This window comes from Hydra vulgaris, chromosome 03, assembly GCF_038396675.1.
Source record: "Hydra vulgaris chromosome 03, alternate assembly HydraT2T_AEP".
Classification (NCBI taxonomy): domain Eukaryota; kingdom Metazoa; phylum Cnidaria; class Hydrozoa; order Anthoathecata; family Hydridae; genus Hydra; species Hydra vulgaris.
Window position 1 is genome coordinate 43,784,628 of NC_088922.1, and position 18,001 is coordinate 43,802,628.

The 18,001-nt window shown below is 25.1% G+C and overlaps 1 protein-coding gene across 4 annotated transcripts in view; it reads left to right on the top strand.

The window, feature by feature from the left end:
* The window catches only part of LOC100212479 (uncharacterized), a 46,753-nt gene extending 29,339 nt beyond the window's left edge, over nucleotides 1-17,414 (top strand). For all 4 annotated transcript variants that reach the window (XM_065793332.1, XM_065793333.1, XM_065793331.1 and 1 more), the window contains 9 exons: nucleotides 3,820-3,913; nucleotides 7,126-7,192; nucleotides 11,290-11,476; nucleotides 11,670-11,795; nucleotides 11,949-12,032; nucleotides 15,260-15,317; nucleotides 15,761-15,975; nucleotides 16,129-16,340; nucleotides 17,082-17,414. In XM_065793332.1, coding sequence (XP_065649404.1) covers nucleotides 3,820-3,913; nucleotides 7,126-7,192; nucleotides 11,290-11,476; nucleotides 11,670-11,795; nucleotides 11,949-12,032; nucleotides 15,260-15,317; nucleotides 15,761-15,975; nucleotides 16,129-16,340; nucleotides 17,082-17,271 — 1,233 coding nt within the window. In that variant the 3' untranslated portion in view covers nucleotides 17,272-17,414. The remainder of the gene's footprint in view (nucleotides 1-3,819; nucleotides 3,914-7,125; nucleotides 7,193-11,289; nucleotides 11,477-11,669; nucleotides 11,796-11,948; nucleotides 12,033-15,259; nucleotides 15,318-15,760; nucleotides 15,976-16,128; nucleotides 16,341-17,081) is intronic.
* Nucleotides 17,415-18,001: the final 587 nt, after the last annotated feature.

Below are 18,001 nucleotides of genomic sequence, written 5' to 3' on the forward strand. Positions count from 1 at the left end.
AATATGGTTAAGAGTTATGAGGTTTTAAGAGTTATGAGGTTTTAAGAGTTATGAGGTTTTAAGAGTTATGAGGTTTTAAGAGTTATGAGGTTTTAAGAGTTATGAGGTTTTAAGAGTTATGAGGTTTTAAGAGTTATGAGGTTTTAAGAGTTATGAGGTTTTAAGAGTTATGAGGTTTTAAGAGTTATGAGGTTTTAAGAGTTATGAGGTTTTAAGAGTTATGAGGTTTTAAGAGTTATGAGGTTTTAAGAGTTATGAGATTTTAAGAGTTATGAGGTTTTAAGAGTTATGAGGTTTTTTTGATGTTCAAGGAAAAAAACTAAAATATATAAATACTAAAATAAGAGTATTTTTAGCATGAAGGGACTGATACAGTTAAAAGATGCAACTTGTTAAATAAAAAGCCGAGTCATGAGTTTTGGTTTATTGTAATAGAGATGATGGTTGGTTTGAGAATTTACCATGATTGTATTAGTAGAAAAAAGAATGAAATGCAACCTTACAACAATGGGAGAGTGGCTCAATTTTTGCACATAAAACAGGTCTAATTACATTTATAATGTGCTTTTAGGCTTTGTCTGAGAGTAAGAACGTTGTTATTCGTCAATATAGGAATGCCAACACTATTGCAATAATTTTTAGCAGTAAATAAATGAGTTTTGTTGTCTAACAAAAATTGTAGATTTTAAGTCCAGAATTTAAATCCATAAGCCACAGCAAGCCTTAGGCTGTTACAGAAGAGAGATCAGATTTAAAATCGGCAGCTTGTTCTAAGCAATTAAATAGTGAAGATTTTTAGTCAAGACAAGAGTATAAAGTTGAGTCATCAGTAAGTAGAGCTACTTTAGATTTCATGAAGATTGTTATTGTAGATAAGAAACAATATTAGAAACAAGTTACTTGAAATAAAGAAGAGTGTAAGCTTTTAAGAATAACTTTAATATTGCAGTTAGAAAGAAATGATTTAGTTATCTCAAAAACTTTATATAAAGAAACTAATAACAGAGTGAAGACTAATCGTAAGATAGTTAGAGAGGTCAAAGTGTTTTCTAGAGTTTTGAAAAATTGGAACCACTTACTTAGCACTTTTTAAAAGTTTAGCAAAAAATGAGGAGAGTTTTGGAGAACACTTTTTTAAGACTATGATGGAAATCCATTATGAGCACAAAATGTAGAAGTGTTTAATTAAGAATTAATTTTAGCATTAAAAGCCAGAGTGATTTCGATATTTAACAATCAGTTAATCTGTTTAACTGTCAGGAAGAGTATGGCTATTATATTCAAGAGTCAAATAGAGTAAGATTTCTTTGCAAATAACTCTGCTTCATTCTGGGGAGAAGTAAAAAGATCAGACCCATGAATAAAAGAATAATGTTAGACTACTTTAAATACCAACATTGTTGAAGTACTTTAGTTAATGACATTTTTTAACCAAAAGTCTCTAGAACCTAACATCTGAGATAGGATACATGATTTAGTAAAATGAGAATAACAGAGTTGAACATCAGGCAGGACTTTTTTACACTGGCTTCTTGCAATAATAAAAGGATATTTGTTCTTAAGAGAGAGGATCTTGTAAAAAAGATAAAAAAAAAAAGATTAATGTTTAATAAAGCAACTGCTCAAGATGGTGAAAAATGTGGAGTAGAATAAGGCTTGACTTAAAATTGAAGAGAAGTAATTAAAGCTTCCAAAATTTTATTTTAATAAAAGCTTCCAAGATGCACTTTATGCATACATATTATGGACATAAACATATAAACATATATGTTTGCTATCTATTTAGACGCTGGCATACAATATCCTTTCATTGTTATATAAACTTTAGTATTTATATGGTGTAGTATTTGCCGAAAAAGAAGATGAACAGATGGATATGTGGTGTGGCTCTAGCAAGACAAGAAAAGGAGGCATAATCTTAGACATATTAGAAAAAATGTTGTATCTTCTTTTCTAACAACTTTTGTTAGAAAAGAATAAAGTAAATTAGGTATCAGCATGTAAAGAGGTAGCAGCTTCAGGTGGTAGTGGGTGAAGTAAGAAAACTTGAAGATTATATTATAAATGAGCTTTAGTTAGGGAAAAAAATGCTCTAGATTGTTTATATTAGAGAAACAGTATAAATCAGGCTTTAGCCTTGTCTGATGATGAGGATGATGATGATGATGATGATGATGATGATGATGATGATGATGATGATGATGATGATGATGATGATGATGATGATGATGATGATGATGATAATGATGGTAATGATGATGGTAATAACGATAATGATGTTGATGATCATCATGATCACCATCATCATCATCAGGCTTTAGCCTTCCTCTTTTATTCTGTTAATGATGATCATGATCATGACAATAATGATGATGATAATAATGATGATTATGGTGATCATGTTGATCATAATGATGTTTATATATACATATATATACAAAATATAACATGAATTTTGAATTTAAAAATATACTTTAGGATGCATAAATGTTTATGCAGCCCCAGTCACAAACCCGGCCCCGGCTATATTTCATCAAATTATAGCCTTACTATATATATATATATATATATATATATATATATATATATATATATATATATATATATATATATATATATATATATATTATATAGATATATATATATATATATATATATATATATATATATATATATATATATATATATATATATATATAGTAAGGCTATATTTGATGAAATATAGCCGGGGCTATATTTATGTATATATATATATATAATATATATATATATATATATATATATATATATATATATATATATATATATTATATATATATATATATATATGTATATATATATGTATATATATATATATATATATATATATATATATAATACATATATATATATATATATATATATATATATATATATATACATAAATATAGCCCCGGCTATATTTCATCAAATATAGCCTTACTATATATATATATATATATATATATATATATATATATATATAATATATATATATATATATATATATATATATATATATATATATATATATATATATATATATATATATATATATATATATATATATAGTAAGGCTATATTTGATGAAATATAGCCGGGGCTATATTTATGTATATATATATATATATATATTATATATATATATATATATATATATATATATATATATATATATATATATGTATATATATATATATATATTATATATATATATATATATATATATATATATATATATATATATATATATATATATATACATATATATATATATATATATATATATATATATATATATATATACATATATATATATATATATATATATATATATATATATTTTATACATATATATCTATATATATTTATATTTATATATATATATATATTATATATATATATATATATATTATATATATATATAATATATATATATATATATATATATATATATATATATATATATATTATATATATATATATATATATAATGCTTACACTTGTCAGTGTATATATTGCTTTGATAAAACCCTTTGGAAAAAGTTATTGAATTTCTTTTATGGTATAATGTTACATTGATATCAACATTGGTACTTTCTTTGTATATTGATTATTTATATTTTCAATAATAACATGATTATAAGTAATGCTATCATATATCATTTTTGAGTAAAATATTTTGGGGCAAATTTGTTCTGTCAAGTCAGTCACAAACAAATATTATACTGTTTTTTGAACACTTGTTTCTTTAATATTCTAATATTTTGAAATAAAACATCTATTTTTATAAATATTTAGGTTGTATTTTTTGGTAAAAATTCTGAAGTTTTAACATTCTTTCAAGCAATCGGAATGCCTTGTTATCCAAATTGGAATCCTGCAGATTTTATCAGTAATTTTTCTTTGCATTTTTTAAATTGGATTTATTATGATAATGTATTACATTTATAGTAAAAATCTTTTAATAGACCAGCTTACAATGTGTACAATGAAATATTTTGCTATCAAGTATTATTTATGTTTGAGTCAAATTCTCAAAAAATATTAAGCATAAAAAATCATTGTTACCACCAAATTATTTCCATCAATTACAAATAGTCTTAGATGTAATTTATTCAGCTATAGAATATATACAAAATTCTTATTACTCCTATTAGTGAGACCAACTGAGGAATGGACTTGCAAAACCTGATTATTCACTTTTTCGAAAAATCTGACTTGCGCACACCACTGGATAGCTCTTGTAATTTTGCATCAGAAAAATAATTTAGGACATGCAGAATCCAATATTTCTATCACAAATTCAGTGGTTAAAATTAAGTAGTCCATGCAAAAACTGCATAACAAACAGATTTTCTGAAAACAGTTTTTGCCAATTATCTCGAAATGACAAAAAAGTGAATTATCAGGTTTTGCAAGTCCACTCCTCAACTATAATTCGAATGTTTCATCTTCAGATCTCAGTGTTTATTTCAGTTATTCTTTATATTCTTTTCTGTACTTTTGTTCTTTTTTTTTTTTTTCTTATTTGTTCTCATTCTTCTCAAGTCTGAGCTCTTTTTATGTTATTTTAAGGTCGATTTGAGATTTTACTGCTGAAAATTGCACGCCTTATGTAATCTTTCGGATTTAGGCAGGCATTTGAGCTTTAATTCCTTTTTGTGAAACTGCTATATCTGATTTTATACTTTAATCTTTTTCACTAGACCCTTTGACTCAGACCCTCTTGTCAAAGCAGCAGTCTGTCAATTATAAGATTGTCATCAGATTGTTACCTGGGTATTGTTGCTTAAAGTCTAATATGGGTACAATTCTAGGGTTAACTAATTTTTTTTTTCCTTCCTCTGAAGAACTTATGAAATCTGAACTCTAACTACTGTCTCAGTCATTTTACTGTTATTAGCAAGGTCTTTAATTAACAAAACCTCTCTAACCTGGAAATTATTTACTGCAAATCTTTATTTTATTAACGTTGATATTCCTTATGAATAGGAACACTCACACTGAGTTCTCTACTTTGCTTCTTCACTGATTACTTTGCTTCGTCACATGAAATAAATGTGAAAGAATATGCATCTCATTTTTTTTTCAGTGGTTGTATTAAAATCTTTTTAATTTTTTTGTATTTTGTTTACAACGTGTTGTGGTTTCAAAAAAATATGTTAGTTTTTAGATTTAACTTGAAATTAGTTTTGAAAATGACAAAAGAAGAAGACGTAAGAGAAAAAATTATGCACAAATGTTTACAAAATCCTAATAGTAGCTACAATTCGATAGCAAAATTGTTGCAAATACATCCATACACTGTTAGCCGTGTTTTTCAACGTTTTTCTCAAACAAAATCGATCAAAGGCATATCTGGTGGTGGAAGAAAGAAAGGGTTTAAAGATATAAAACTAGTTAAAAAACTGGTTAACAGTTTTAAGAATAACCCAAGCCTTTCACTAAGGGAACGCGCAAAAATATATGGATTTTCTCATAGTTTTGTTGCAAAAGTTAGAAACAAACATGGTTTTCATTCTTTCAAAGCACAAAAAGTGCCCAACCGTTCTGAAACTCAACAAAAAAGTGCAAGAACCCGCGGCAGAAAGTTGTATGACAATTTTATTTCTAAAAATTTCTGTATTATTGAAGACGATGAAACTTATATCAAGTACGATTATCAACAAATTCCTGGTGCTGTTTATTATATTGCCAAATATAGAAGAGAAGCAGATTATAAATTTAAATACACAAAACATGACAAGTTAGCTAAAAAAGTTTTGTTTGGCAAGCTATTTGCAGTTGTGGCAAAAAATCAGCACCTTATATTTCTCAGTCCACACTTTCTGGTCAAATATATGTTAAAGAATGTTTACAAAAATGCCTTTTACCTCTCCTTAAATCACACAAAAACAGACCTGTGTTCTGGCCTGATTTAACTTCAATTCATTATTGTAAACTAGCTATGGAATGGTATAAAAAGAATAATGTGAAATTTGTGCCTAAAACAGAAAATCCTCCAAGCTGCCCAGAATTGAGAGTTATTGAAAAGTACTGTGCTATTATTAAAAGAAAAATGAAAAAAAAACAAAAAAACTTTGCAGAAACATTAAAGATATTAAAATATCATTTAAAAAAGCATCAAATAGTTTTGATTCTTATTTTGTGCGCAAGCTTATGTGTACCACTAAAGCAAAAGCTCAAAATTTTATTAGATCCCCACAGAATTAATTTTTTTTTTAATGTTTAATCTTCTTATATTATTGTATTAAAATTATTACTTGGTTCGAAATAAAAATTGAGGAGTACTTTTTTTTAGTTGTTTTTCTACTTTCACATTTATTTCGTGTACACACTTTATTTATTGTGCCTGCCATTTTCTTTCCTCTGATTTGGATTCAACATCTATAAATTTTTTATCCATACCTAGATGGAATACTGTTGTCATAAAAGCTGGTTATTTTCTTTTTACTTTAAAAAAAATCCAAGGCAGTCTATGTCTAAAAAAGGAATGTAAATAAAATTGTCACTAAGCTTGAGCCTTATCATAATGTTGTCCTTCTTTCTTTTTTTTCTAAAAATATATTCTACTTACCAAAATACAAATGCACAGCGTGTTATTCATCTAACTTGGATTCATTTACTGAAATAATTTCTGCATGCTCAAAAATTTTTTAATAATAATTTTTTCCTCCAACTCTATTGTTTTAAAATTCTGTTGTTCTTTAACTCTTCTTCTTACTTCAAACTTAAATATTGATTGCAACATTGTCTCCTCTTTATTTTAACTTCTAACAAAAATAGTGGTTACTTGCAACTTTGTCTCCTATTTACTTTAATTTCTCACCTAATTAGTGATAGCTTGAAACCTTGTCTCCTCGTTTATTTAACTTCTAACTTAAATAGTAGTTGTTTGCAACCTGATCTCCTATTTACTTTAATTTCTTAATTAAATATTGGTTGCTTGGAACCTTGTTGGAAGTGAATTTGTAAAAAAAGTTTCCCACGTTAGTGGATCAGTTTTCAAAATTTTATGTTTTAGTAAACTAACTTACAAAAGTTTAAATAAGTTATATTTTGGACCAACTGATAAAAATACTCAATAAAAGCTTTTTTTTTTAGTGGATCAGCTTACAGCTCATATTGATGTTCAAAACAAGATTGCTGAAGGCTACATTACATTTAGAAAGTACTTAATTTTAGTTAACTTTTTTTTTAATAAATTATAAATTGAGAAATTTTCCAGATTTAATTTGTGTATAGCTTATTTTGTGTCTCCTTCATTTTTATATTATGTTGGTTTCTTTATTTATACTTTAGTTAGAAACTGAGACTATATATGAGATAACTAAGACTTTCTATGAGATTGCTGAGACTATCTATGAGGTTACTGAGACTATCTATGTTTTTCAATGTTTAATAAAACCTTATAGGCCTAATTTAAATACTAATTGTTTCAATTAAGGTTTGAAAAAAGGTTTTGTTATGAAAATTAAATGTAAAAAAGGTTTCGTTAGAAAAATTAAATGTGTGCTTAAAAGAATAAGTAATAGAAAACATGTAAACATATTTTCTATTTTTAATTCTTTTAAGTACACTGTGCTACATAAGGTTGTGTTACTCACAGCAAAAGTTTTTTAAACAAAGTCTTAGTATATTAAATGGTTTTTTTTAATAAGCTGAATATTAGTCTAACTTTTTGGAAAATTTTAAAGTTGCAAATTGCGAGCTGATAAAGAAATTACCTGAAAACATTCATTTTGATTGAGTGCTTTTTTTGCAATGAAATGGCTAACTGTAATGAAATTGCTAACTGTAATGGCTTTTATGCTTTCAATCTGGCTTTATATATGGTCTAATAAAAATAAAGTTTGTACTATCAGATTATAGAAAAAATTTTATTATCAGACCAAAATTGATTTAATTTTTTCTTTATAGTAAATGGGTTACTGTGAACTCCGCCTTGAGTTTTAATTGTTATTTTACTCCTGTGAATTACACTTAGAGTTTTAATTGTATTTTCTAAATTTTTTAATATTTCAAAAATATTGTAAAACGAGTATTATAGCTATATTCATTAAAAAAAAAAAATTATTTACTTTTATGAATGAATAATTTTAAAGATACCAAATGCTTATTGATTTTCTTGATTTGCTTTTTACTTTTTAAAAAAAATTGCATATTTGTTGTCACAACAACAAGCTAAAAAAATTTTTAAGCCAAGCAAAACAATAAAAAATGCCTATATATAGTTATATGCTTATTATTTTAAACGATGAATTGTTTGGCAAATTTGATGAGGGTATCTTCATCATTAAAGTAGTAAAATCTATTCATGTCAAAACTTAACAAAATAGTTCAAAATTAACAAAATAGTTTTATGTCTTGTATTCGAATAAAAAACAAGCATTTAATAAACGTATTTACTATTATTTTAATTTTAAAATTTTGACTTAAATATTATCAAATCTGTTCATTTAACTTTTATTAAAGGTCAATAGTTTTTAAAGTGACTTTAAGGCGCCTTTTAAATTAAGATAATTTAAGAAGAGATGAACATAATTTTATAAATTGTTATATATTTTTGATTAGAAAACATATTTTTTAAAACATATATTTTAAAAATTTTTTTATATTTAAAAAAATATATTATATTTTTATATATATTTTATAATATATATTATATATATTTTATAATATATTAAAATGATTAAAAAAATATATTATATTTTTTTAATCATTAATTATAATTTAAAAAATCATGTTTAATAAATAAGTTTATTTATTATTAAAATTTATTATGGGTTATTTTAAACAGATCTTAATAAAACTTTTATTAAGTCATTGTAATCATTATTTTTATTATTTTAAAAGTCAAGAATATTTATTTATTCTTTTTATCACCCGAATTACAGGTAAAACAAAGTGTATAAAACTAATAACTTATACTTTCAGTCTAAAGTCTAATTTTAATTCTTCTTGGAATATTTTCCTCCATCAAATTTGTAAATACTAGTCTATGTTCTCTGATATTCAAGAATTCAAAGGAATGGTTCAAAATTGCCACTATGTTGTCTCCTACCTCATCGTAGCGAAGCTTTATCATTGTTATTATCCCCTCTTTGAAACACTGGATGAAGTTTAGCTCAAGTTTTTGATTTCAAATTAAATTTAGTTTTTATTTCAAATTTTTATTACTTCGTTGATAAATAAGTTATCTTTAGTAACATCAGATATCTGAGTCAAAATCAAGGAAAAACAAGTCGGGTTGTTCAGTAGTCTGATAAACAGATTTAATTTGTTTCGAATGAGGATCGTAGATATGTCATCAATTTTAAAGAAGTAATGCAGGTAGTTTTTGCTGTATTTTGATTTATTAAAGAGTCCAATTTATTGAGAAGTGAATTATTACAACAACAAACTTCTGAGCCGTATTCTGAGTTTCCGTACAGCCAGAGGTTTGAACAAATGTACTATAATTAATGGTTGACAAAAACAAATACCAGAATTTATAAGAGCTCTGGAGATAGATTGAAACTGAATAATATGTTCATTTACATTTGCTGTTTGAAGTGTTGCTATATTTTGTGTATGATTTTGATTATCCCATAGGTTTAGGAAAGTATCGTTTATTTGAATTTTGTTTTTTGTAATTGAATTTTTATGGGATATAATAAAATTGGTTTTTTCAGAGTTTGGTTTGATATATAGGTTTTGACATCGTGGCTGAACTTTATTAACCAATTCTAGTAAACCAGAAGGAGTAGGACTTTGTAGGATTGTATCATCTGCATAAGCAATAATACCAGTGTATACACCACTTACTGTTGTTCCAACTTTGCAGTCTGAAACAATAAATGATTTGATTTAAGCCCAAGGTACCATGTAGGAGCAGTATCTGATAAGTATAGTGATTGTAGTGCACAAACTACTGATAGTGGTAAATTTTTGTTGTAATAGAATTTTTCAAACAACAAATCCTAGTTACAATTATCGAAAGCCTTATTTGCTAAAATCTAGACTACAAATATAGATTGATGAGTTAATACTATTGTAATATTTTATTGTTTTACTTAAAAGGAACTCTGCATAAAGAGTGGAGCTATTGTGCTTGAAACCAAATTGATGAGAGCGGCTATTTTTAAATAATAATATATTCAAAGAGCTTTATCAAGTATGGAAAAGAAACAAAACTTTCTAAAAAAGTTTGTTTCGTTTTTTCGTAAACTAAAATAGCAAGCTAAAGATCAAAAGTACAATCATTCAAAAATTAAATTTGCATGATAGTTATTAAGACTGAAATTTTTTATTTTTGTTCATTTATTATCAAGCAGTTTACTCTTAATTTCCAAAAAATGAAAGTTAACTATACTCAGAATGGATATTTTAAAATTGTTCTATCTTTCGATATAAAATTTTGCAACAAGTTTTTAAAATTAAGTTTTGTAATGACATTCATTTTTTTAAAACTAATAACCGAACAACAGTTTTGTCATGTAATTACGTAAAAATGTCACGTAATCACAAAAAAAAGAAATTTCTTTTTAATTCATTTTATTGACCTGAAGAAATAATGAGATAGCTAAAATAAACTGAAAATTATTTATATACTACTACATTTAAAATTGAATTTTTTTTCTTTCTATTTTTAATAAAAAACCAAACGAAAAATTAAATAATATAAAAATAATTTTTGGGCGCTTTTTTTGGGGCACTCATACCGCCACAGTGGTACTAAAACAGGTCTGGGTTCGTCCCTGCTTATAGATGCGCTACGCCATAATAAAAAAAACTCCAAATATTTATTTTTGATCCACCATGTTTAATAGCTTTTAAAATGTATTTTAGTTTGTAGGCAGAATTAGTTGGTCTTCTTACATATACCCTGTGTCCACTTGACCCAAATAAAATAATTTTGCTTTCATCAGACCACAAAATATTTTGCCATTTTGAAGCAGGCCAAGTTTCATGTAATTTTGCAAAATCCTTTCTTGCAACACAATGTCTTTTTTTTTCAAAAAAAAAAAATGTATATATATATATATCATCAGCTACCAATAAGCTATATATCCATATTTTGTATTTTTTCTGTTTATTATCAGTAAATATTTGTCAACCAGTGGAGCGTGTACACTAAATCTGATCTCAAAAATAATAGAAGTAAATTATTTTAGTACCATCTAGTGATGTTTTATGTTGACTTAAGCAACTTATAATTTTATGATGTAGATCAAAAACTTATGTGCTTTAATTTGTGTGTTGCATTATTTAAAATTGTTTTTATAGAGAAAATCCTTTTTGCAATAAAAATTGTTTGGATTCTGAAAAAGATAAAATATCTTTAAGCACTCCTGAAACTTCACCTGATCATTGCAAGTCGCATACAAACATTGCAATTGAATATATAAAAGAGGATACAAATGATTTTGTTCATGAGAAAAATGGTTTCATTAATGAAAATAGTATGCATAAGGTATAAATCTATATATCTATATGAAGTTTTTAATTCGCTTTTGCTAAAACCCTAACTTAGAAGCTTTGAGCTTGTTGCTTTAAGAAGCTTCACTGAGCCTAAGGATTGCCGTTTTAAAATGTTTGAAGAATTCTGATTAGTCATAAACTTGAAATTATAAAAAAATTAAAATATATTTCTTTTATGTTTCTAGTCAACAATAAATGTAGAAAGTGCAGAAAAATGGCCAACTGGTTATTTTACGCAAGCCTCAGCACTATGTAAAAGATCTTTTTTACAAACAAAAGGTCAATTTTGGGATAAAATAAGTTTTATACAGGTTTGTTTTTATTATTTCAAAGAAAAATATTTTTATTTATTTTGAATAATGTTTCAGACTTTTTTTTTACTGTTATCTTTTTATTTTATCTAATAACTGCAAGTTTTTTTTACTAAATTTTATGGCAGATATTTTTTTTTAAAAACTTTTTAGGCATTTTCTATATCAGGAATAGCCGGCCTTATTTGGTTCAATACACCTTATGATGAAAAGTCTTTACAGGATCGTCAGGGAGTTGTATGTTATTTATGTGTATTACATAAATGTAAGTTATAAGTATAATTTACTTTATAGTTATATTTATTAAATTTAATAAATATAACTATAAAGTAAATTATACTTGTAAATATATGCATTAACTACAGTTTATAATTAAATACAGTTGATAAAATTTTATTACTTGGTATAACCTGTTACAAGTGTTTTAATATATTTCAAATTAATGACGGTGTTAACTGTAGTTTTGTTAGTTTACATAAGAAGTTTTTTTATCTAGTTTTAATTACATTAATCAATTAGTTACACATGTAATAATTTCATGAGTATTTAAAAGTGCATAGTTACACATCTAATAATGATATTCAAAAGTGTATAGTGTATTGAAAAAATGATTACTATAGGTAACTATATTAATAACTTTGCATTAATTCCTTTTTGTTTAACAATATTGATTTATCTTACTATAAATTCAGATACAATTAAATAAGCAATAGGATTTTTTTTTTGTCAAGATATATAAGAACATGGACTCTTGTGTGTTAATCAGCATTTAGCTATTTATCAGTTGAAGGTGTTTAAGTCCATGAAACAAAGAAAAAGTCTTATTTATTATTTATTTAACCACATGTTCACATTGATAATTCAAAATCAAATTTTGAGTTGTTCTTTGGTTGAAGAAGGATCTTCTATATTTCTTAGGCGATGTGTTGCATAGCCCTGATAATAAGTTGGATTCTATTTATTAATTTCTACTTTCGATTTTACCCAACAGTTTTTGATAAAGTTTGAATCAATTGAATTACCACAGGACAAGAATATTAACTGCATTTTCTTGGAGCCCTGTTTTGATAATTTTTGCTGGAAGGTCAGTTGCCCTGTTGTGTTTGAAAATATCAAATTTTCTGATTCCAAACCAGTTAGACACATTTTACTTCAAAATTTCAAAATAGTCTCACCTTGTTGTAAAAGATGTAAACCAAGTATGACCATTGACAGTAATTGCACCCTAAATCATAATTGTTGGACAGCTTTACAGAAAATGCAATGTGTCAGGCTTTGAAGTGTTAGTTAGATGGAAAGCATTTGACATTTATTATTATTAAAATTAATGTTCATATGCTGATGGACATTAATTTTATGGATCATCCTTAAATTTGATATTGTTATTATTAATATTATTATTAGTCAGATTACATGCCAAATTAGGTCGTTTTCTTCACTAAAAAAGGTAAATTTAGCTAATCTGTATTTGGTTGTATTACTCATTGTAACACATACATATATACTACTTTGTTGTTGTGCTACATGATACATTTTACACATAGTTAAAAACTAAAACAAGACTCATGGTATAATGGTATAAATGTTAAATGATGGATTGAATGAATAAATAAATGTTGCTTAATTTAATATGTTGAATAATTTAATAATGTCTTAGCAAGAAAAAAAATTTAGTAGAAAAGAGGTACAGACAAATCCTCAAAAGTTTTATCTCAAGTATCTTATCAATCAGCTATCCATAATCAGGCTTTGCAGCATTGGAAATAGGCTCAGATTGCATATTTCCAATGCTGGAGAGCTTGATTATGGATAATTGATATATAATTTATCGAATCTCTTTAGTCTTCAAAGTTTTAATCTACCTGTTAAAGTCTACAAAGGTTCAGGGCAAAGATCTTATCTGCAAGGGTAGATCCTGTAAAAGTAATAACCACAGATGTGTTACTTATCTTTTAATGATCTGTGAAATATAGTTGGTTTCGGAGAGCTTCTCATTTCTGGAGCTATTGGGTAATAAATAATGTAATTTTATAGCAAAATTATATTTTAATTAATATAAATGGAGAGTTTGAGAAGTGAAGTACGGAAAATGCCAGTAAGACATTTGATATATTTAAAAGAATTGTTAAGTCAATTAAATGTGTAATTGATTGGGAGTAATACCTGGCTAATCCAGGACTTTGTAGGAGGCAAAATGAATCTCATGCTTGTGACCAGAAACAAAAACAAAAAAAAAGAGGTTGAAAAGAAACTGACAATTAAGCTTCTCAAAAATGTTTAATTGTTTCAAACTGGAAAAATGATTTTTTTAAAGAATTGCTAAAATACGTGATTTTTTCTTGAATATTACCTTCTTTTTTTTTTTTTTTTTTGAAAAATAAAAAAAGTTTTAGACATCAATTTTACAGAAACAACAATATTTTGGGGTATCACAACTTTCATTTAATAAACACTTTGCATTACCACATTCATTTTCTTTAGCCTTGTTTCGCTTAGCAAATTTATCACAACTTTCATTTAATAAACACTTTGCATTACCACATTCATTTTCTTTAGCCTTGTCAGAAATAGCTACTAGTAATTCATCTGCATATTCTGATTGAGCTACTGGTAATTTTAAACGTTTTAAAGATATAATAACTTTATTTGACTTCCCCCCCATCACTTGTTTTGTCCATTGTAATTTTAAAAAAGACCCAATACCAATTTATGTATTTTTTTAATTTGGCTAACTTTCTTATTAAAATAAATAAGTTAATATTTATTAGTTGTATTTTTTATTAGTTTTTAAAAACAATAAAAATAAGAATTAGGATTCAAATAAATCAAAAATAAATAAAAGCTTACAAAATATTTTTGATTTTAATTTCCTTGTTTAACTTAAAAGCATAGTCAGTAGACTGTCCATGCTATTAAGTTTAAGTAGACTGTCCGTGCTATTAAGTTTAGCGAAATAAAATAACGTTATAAAATAAACATTACTAAAAATCGTAAAGAAAACATAAAGATGGCATCAAATCAGCAAAATAGATCAATAAAATTCACATTAAATGTAAACAATTTTTTCTGCGATGATTTTAAAAATATTGCAGGAATCATTAGCAAATCAGCGTGGAGCTGCTAATGTAAATAAGAGTTAGTAACCAATCAGTGTTGAGCTAACTTAATTATTCAATTAAAAAACCCAAGTCCATTTTTATTTAGACTTTTTTTTTTTGTGGTTTTTAAGTCTATTAAGAACTCTAACCTCGGCGCTACAGCTAAACTAATGTCATATATATATATATATAAATATATATATATTTATAAATATATAAATATCTATATATGTATCTATATATATATATATATTTTTATTTATATATATATATATATTTATTTATATATATATATATATATATATATTTATATATATATACATATGTATGTCTGTATGTATATGTATACATTTAGTTTTATTTTAGATTTTTTTCCTCATGATTTATATGTTTGCTAACCAGATGTTTTCTACACTTCTCACATGTAAGAAGATTTTCGATTTTTATAACATGTTAACAATAGTTTTTCAAGTTTTAAATATTTTTATTCATAAGTGCTTCAAAGAATTCAAATTTGAATAAAGCTCCTAAAAAACTAAGAGCTTTTTTCAATAAAAAAAATAATCAATATTTTTTTTTCATTGAAAAATACTTTTTTTATTATTATAAATAAATTTTGTTATAATTCAATGGTATTTATTTTCTCACTTTTGTATGCTTTAAACAAAAAAATATTAGGGGAATGGTTTATTAACCCATTTATTTTATAAGTTTATGGAGAAAAGAACAAACAAAGCCCAACAATTTTTACTCTGCTAATTTTTTGATTCTTAAAAACAAATTCGGGGGGCTCTTTTTTCTGGCAAATTTTAATTCTAGGGATATAAGTGTTATAAGTTATAAGTGTATTTCTTTTTTTTTTTTCAGTTCCTACTGAAAGTAAGGTGATTGCTAAAGAACGTGCTGCTGGTATGTATCGTCTCTCAGCATATTATACAGCTAAAAACATAGTTGACTTACCAATTTTATTTCTTCCGCAGTTTTTCATTTATACAATAACATACTGGCTAACTGGGCTGAATCGTTCACCTATATTTCTGCTAGGTCTTTTTAATATCATGTTAATTACTCTAACAGCACAAGTGATTTTCTTTATTTTTTTTTCACTTAAAAGCAAGATAAAAATAAATTTTATTTTGTTTTAGCTGAAATGTTTTCTATTATTTTTAAGTATTAGGTTATGGGTTACAAAAAAAAGTATAGTTACGTGATTAACCTCTTTTTTCTTTTTTTAGTCTGCTGGACTTATTATCGGCGGAAGCGTTAAAAATCTTAAAAAAGCTATTGTTGTTGCAGTGATTGTATTAATGTCCACTATGCTTTTAGCAGGTTTTTATACAAAAAGATTGCCTAGTTGGCTAACATGGTCCAAGTATATATCTCATCTTACTTATATATACAACGTGTTTGTAAGAATGGAGTTTCAATACGCTGTTAAACCGTTTAAGTAAGTTATATGTGTTCATATTTCTTATTTCATCATTGCACACAAACCAAGCAGGCTTTGAAATAAAATTGCTTTAGTGGAACTCCAGTAGTAAAACTAAAAACTTTAAAAAAATAACTTTTTTTCCATAATGTTAGAGACCCGTTTCGAGCAACCCTTTAATACAATTTTTAAAATCCAGTGTCATTTTATATAATATATATATATATATATATATATATATATATATATATATATATATTTTAAAAATCATATTCTTGTTATACGATATTTTCATATTTGTTGAATTTGATTAAAACGGCAGCGTATAAACTTTTTGTTTTAAATATATTTTTGATGTTATTATATATTTACAATATTTCGCTGACCTATAGCGGTCAGCATCATCAGGTGTAACACCTGGTGATGCTGACCGTGTAACACCTGATGATGCTGACCGCTATATGTCAGCGAAATATTGTAAATATATAATAACATCAAAATTATATTAAAAACAAAAAGTTTCTACGCTGCCGTTTTAATCAAATTCAACAAATATATATATATATATATATATATATATATATATATATATATATATATATATATATATATATATATATATATATATATATATATTTGTATATATATATATATATGTATATATATATATATATATATATATATATATATATATTTGTATAATTTTTTTAAATAATATAAATTTGATACGAATTCATTTTAATTTCATTTTTATTGTAGATGTTCCGAAAATTCCATTTTTCAACAATGTACTTCCAACAACACTTACATCACTGGTCACGATATAATGATGAAAACCAAAAATATTGATTTAGATGTAACGCAGTCGCTTTTAACAATTATTGGCATTATCCTTATGCTCAGAGTTTTATTTTACTATGTTCTAAAGTATTTAAACAAACCTAACTAAAGGTCTGAAAACTAAACTGTAATTTTAAGTATTTGGTATAATTTAAAAATATCGATAGAATATTATTTTGTAATATTTTAAATTGTATTTCGTACTAGCAAACAATATTCTAAACAAATTTCTGGAGTAAAGTTTTTAACGTCCATGTTTTGTTTTCTTACTTTTGATCCTTTGAAATGTGCTTTTTATTTTTTTATTTGCATTTTAAAATTTAAAGTAGAACTTAAGTACTTTTTTACATTATTTTCCAAGCAGTGCGGAAAAGCAATAGCCGAAAATGTTTTACCACTAAATACTTACTTAAATCATAAAAATTGAATCAAGCAAATATCTCCATAGAAGTATATATATATATATATATATATATATATATATATATATATATATATATATATATATATATATATATATATATATATATATATATATATATAAAAACACACACACAAACAATATTCAATACGCATACTTTATTATTGTAATTTACTTGTTCAAAATATCAATGAATTAATATTAAAAAATTAGCCTTATCAAAAATACTTTTATAAAATATTATTTTCAATACACCTAATCACAGTTTACTAAGATGAGTTTATGTTTAATAATAAACCATATTTTGTTTGTTTTAATAATAAACCATATTTTGTTTCGACGTTTTTTTTTAGCAACGCCTCATATTTAACAATTACCATAATTAATAATAAACTATATTTTTCGCAACGCCTCATAT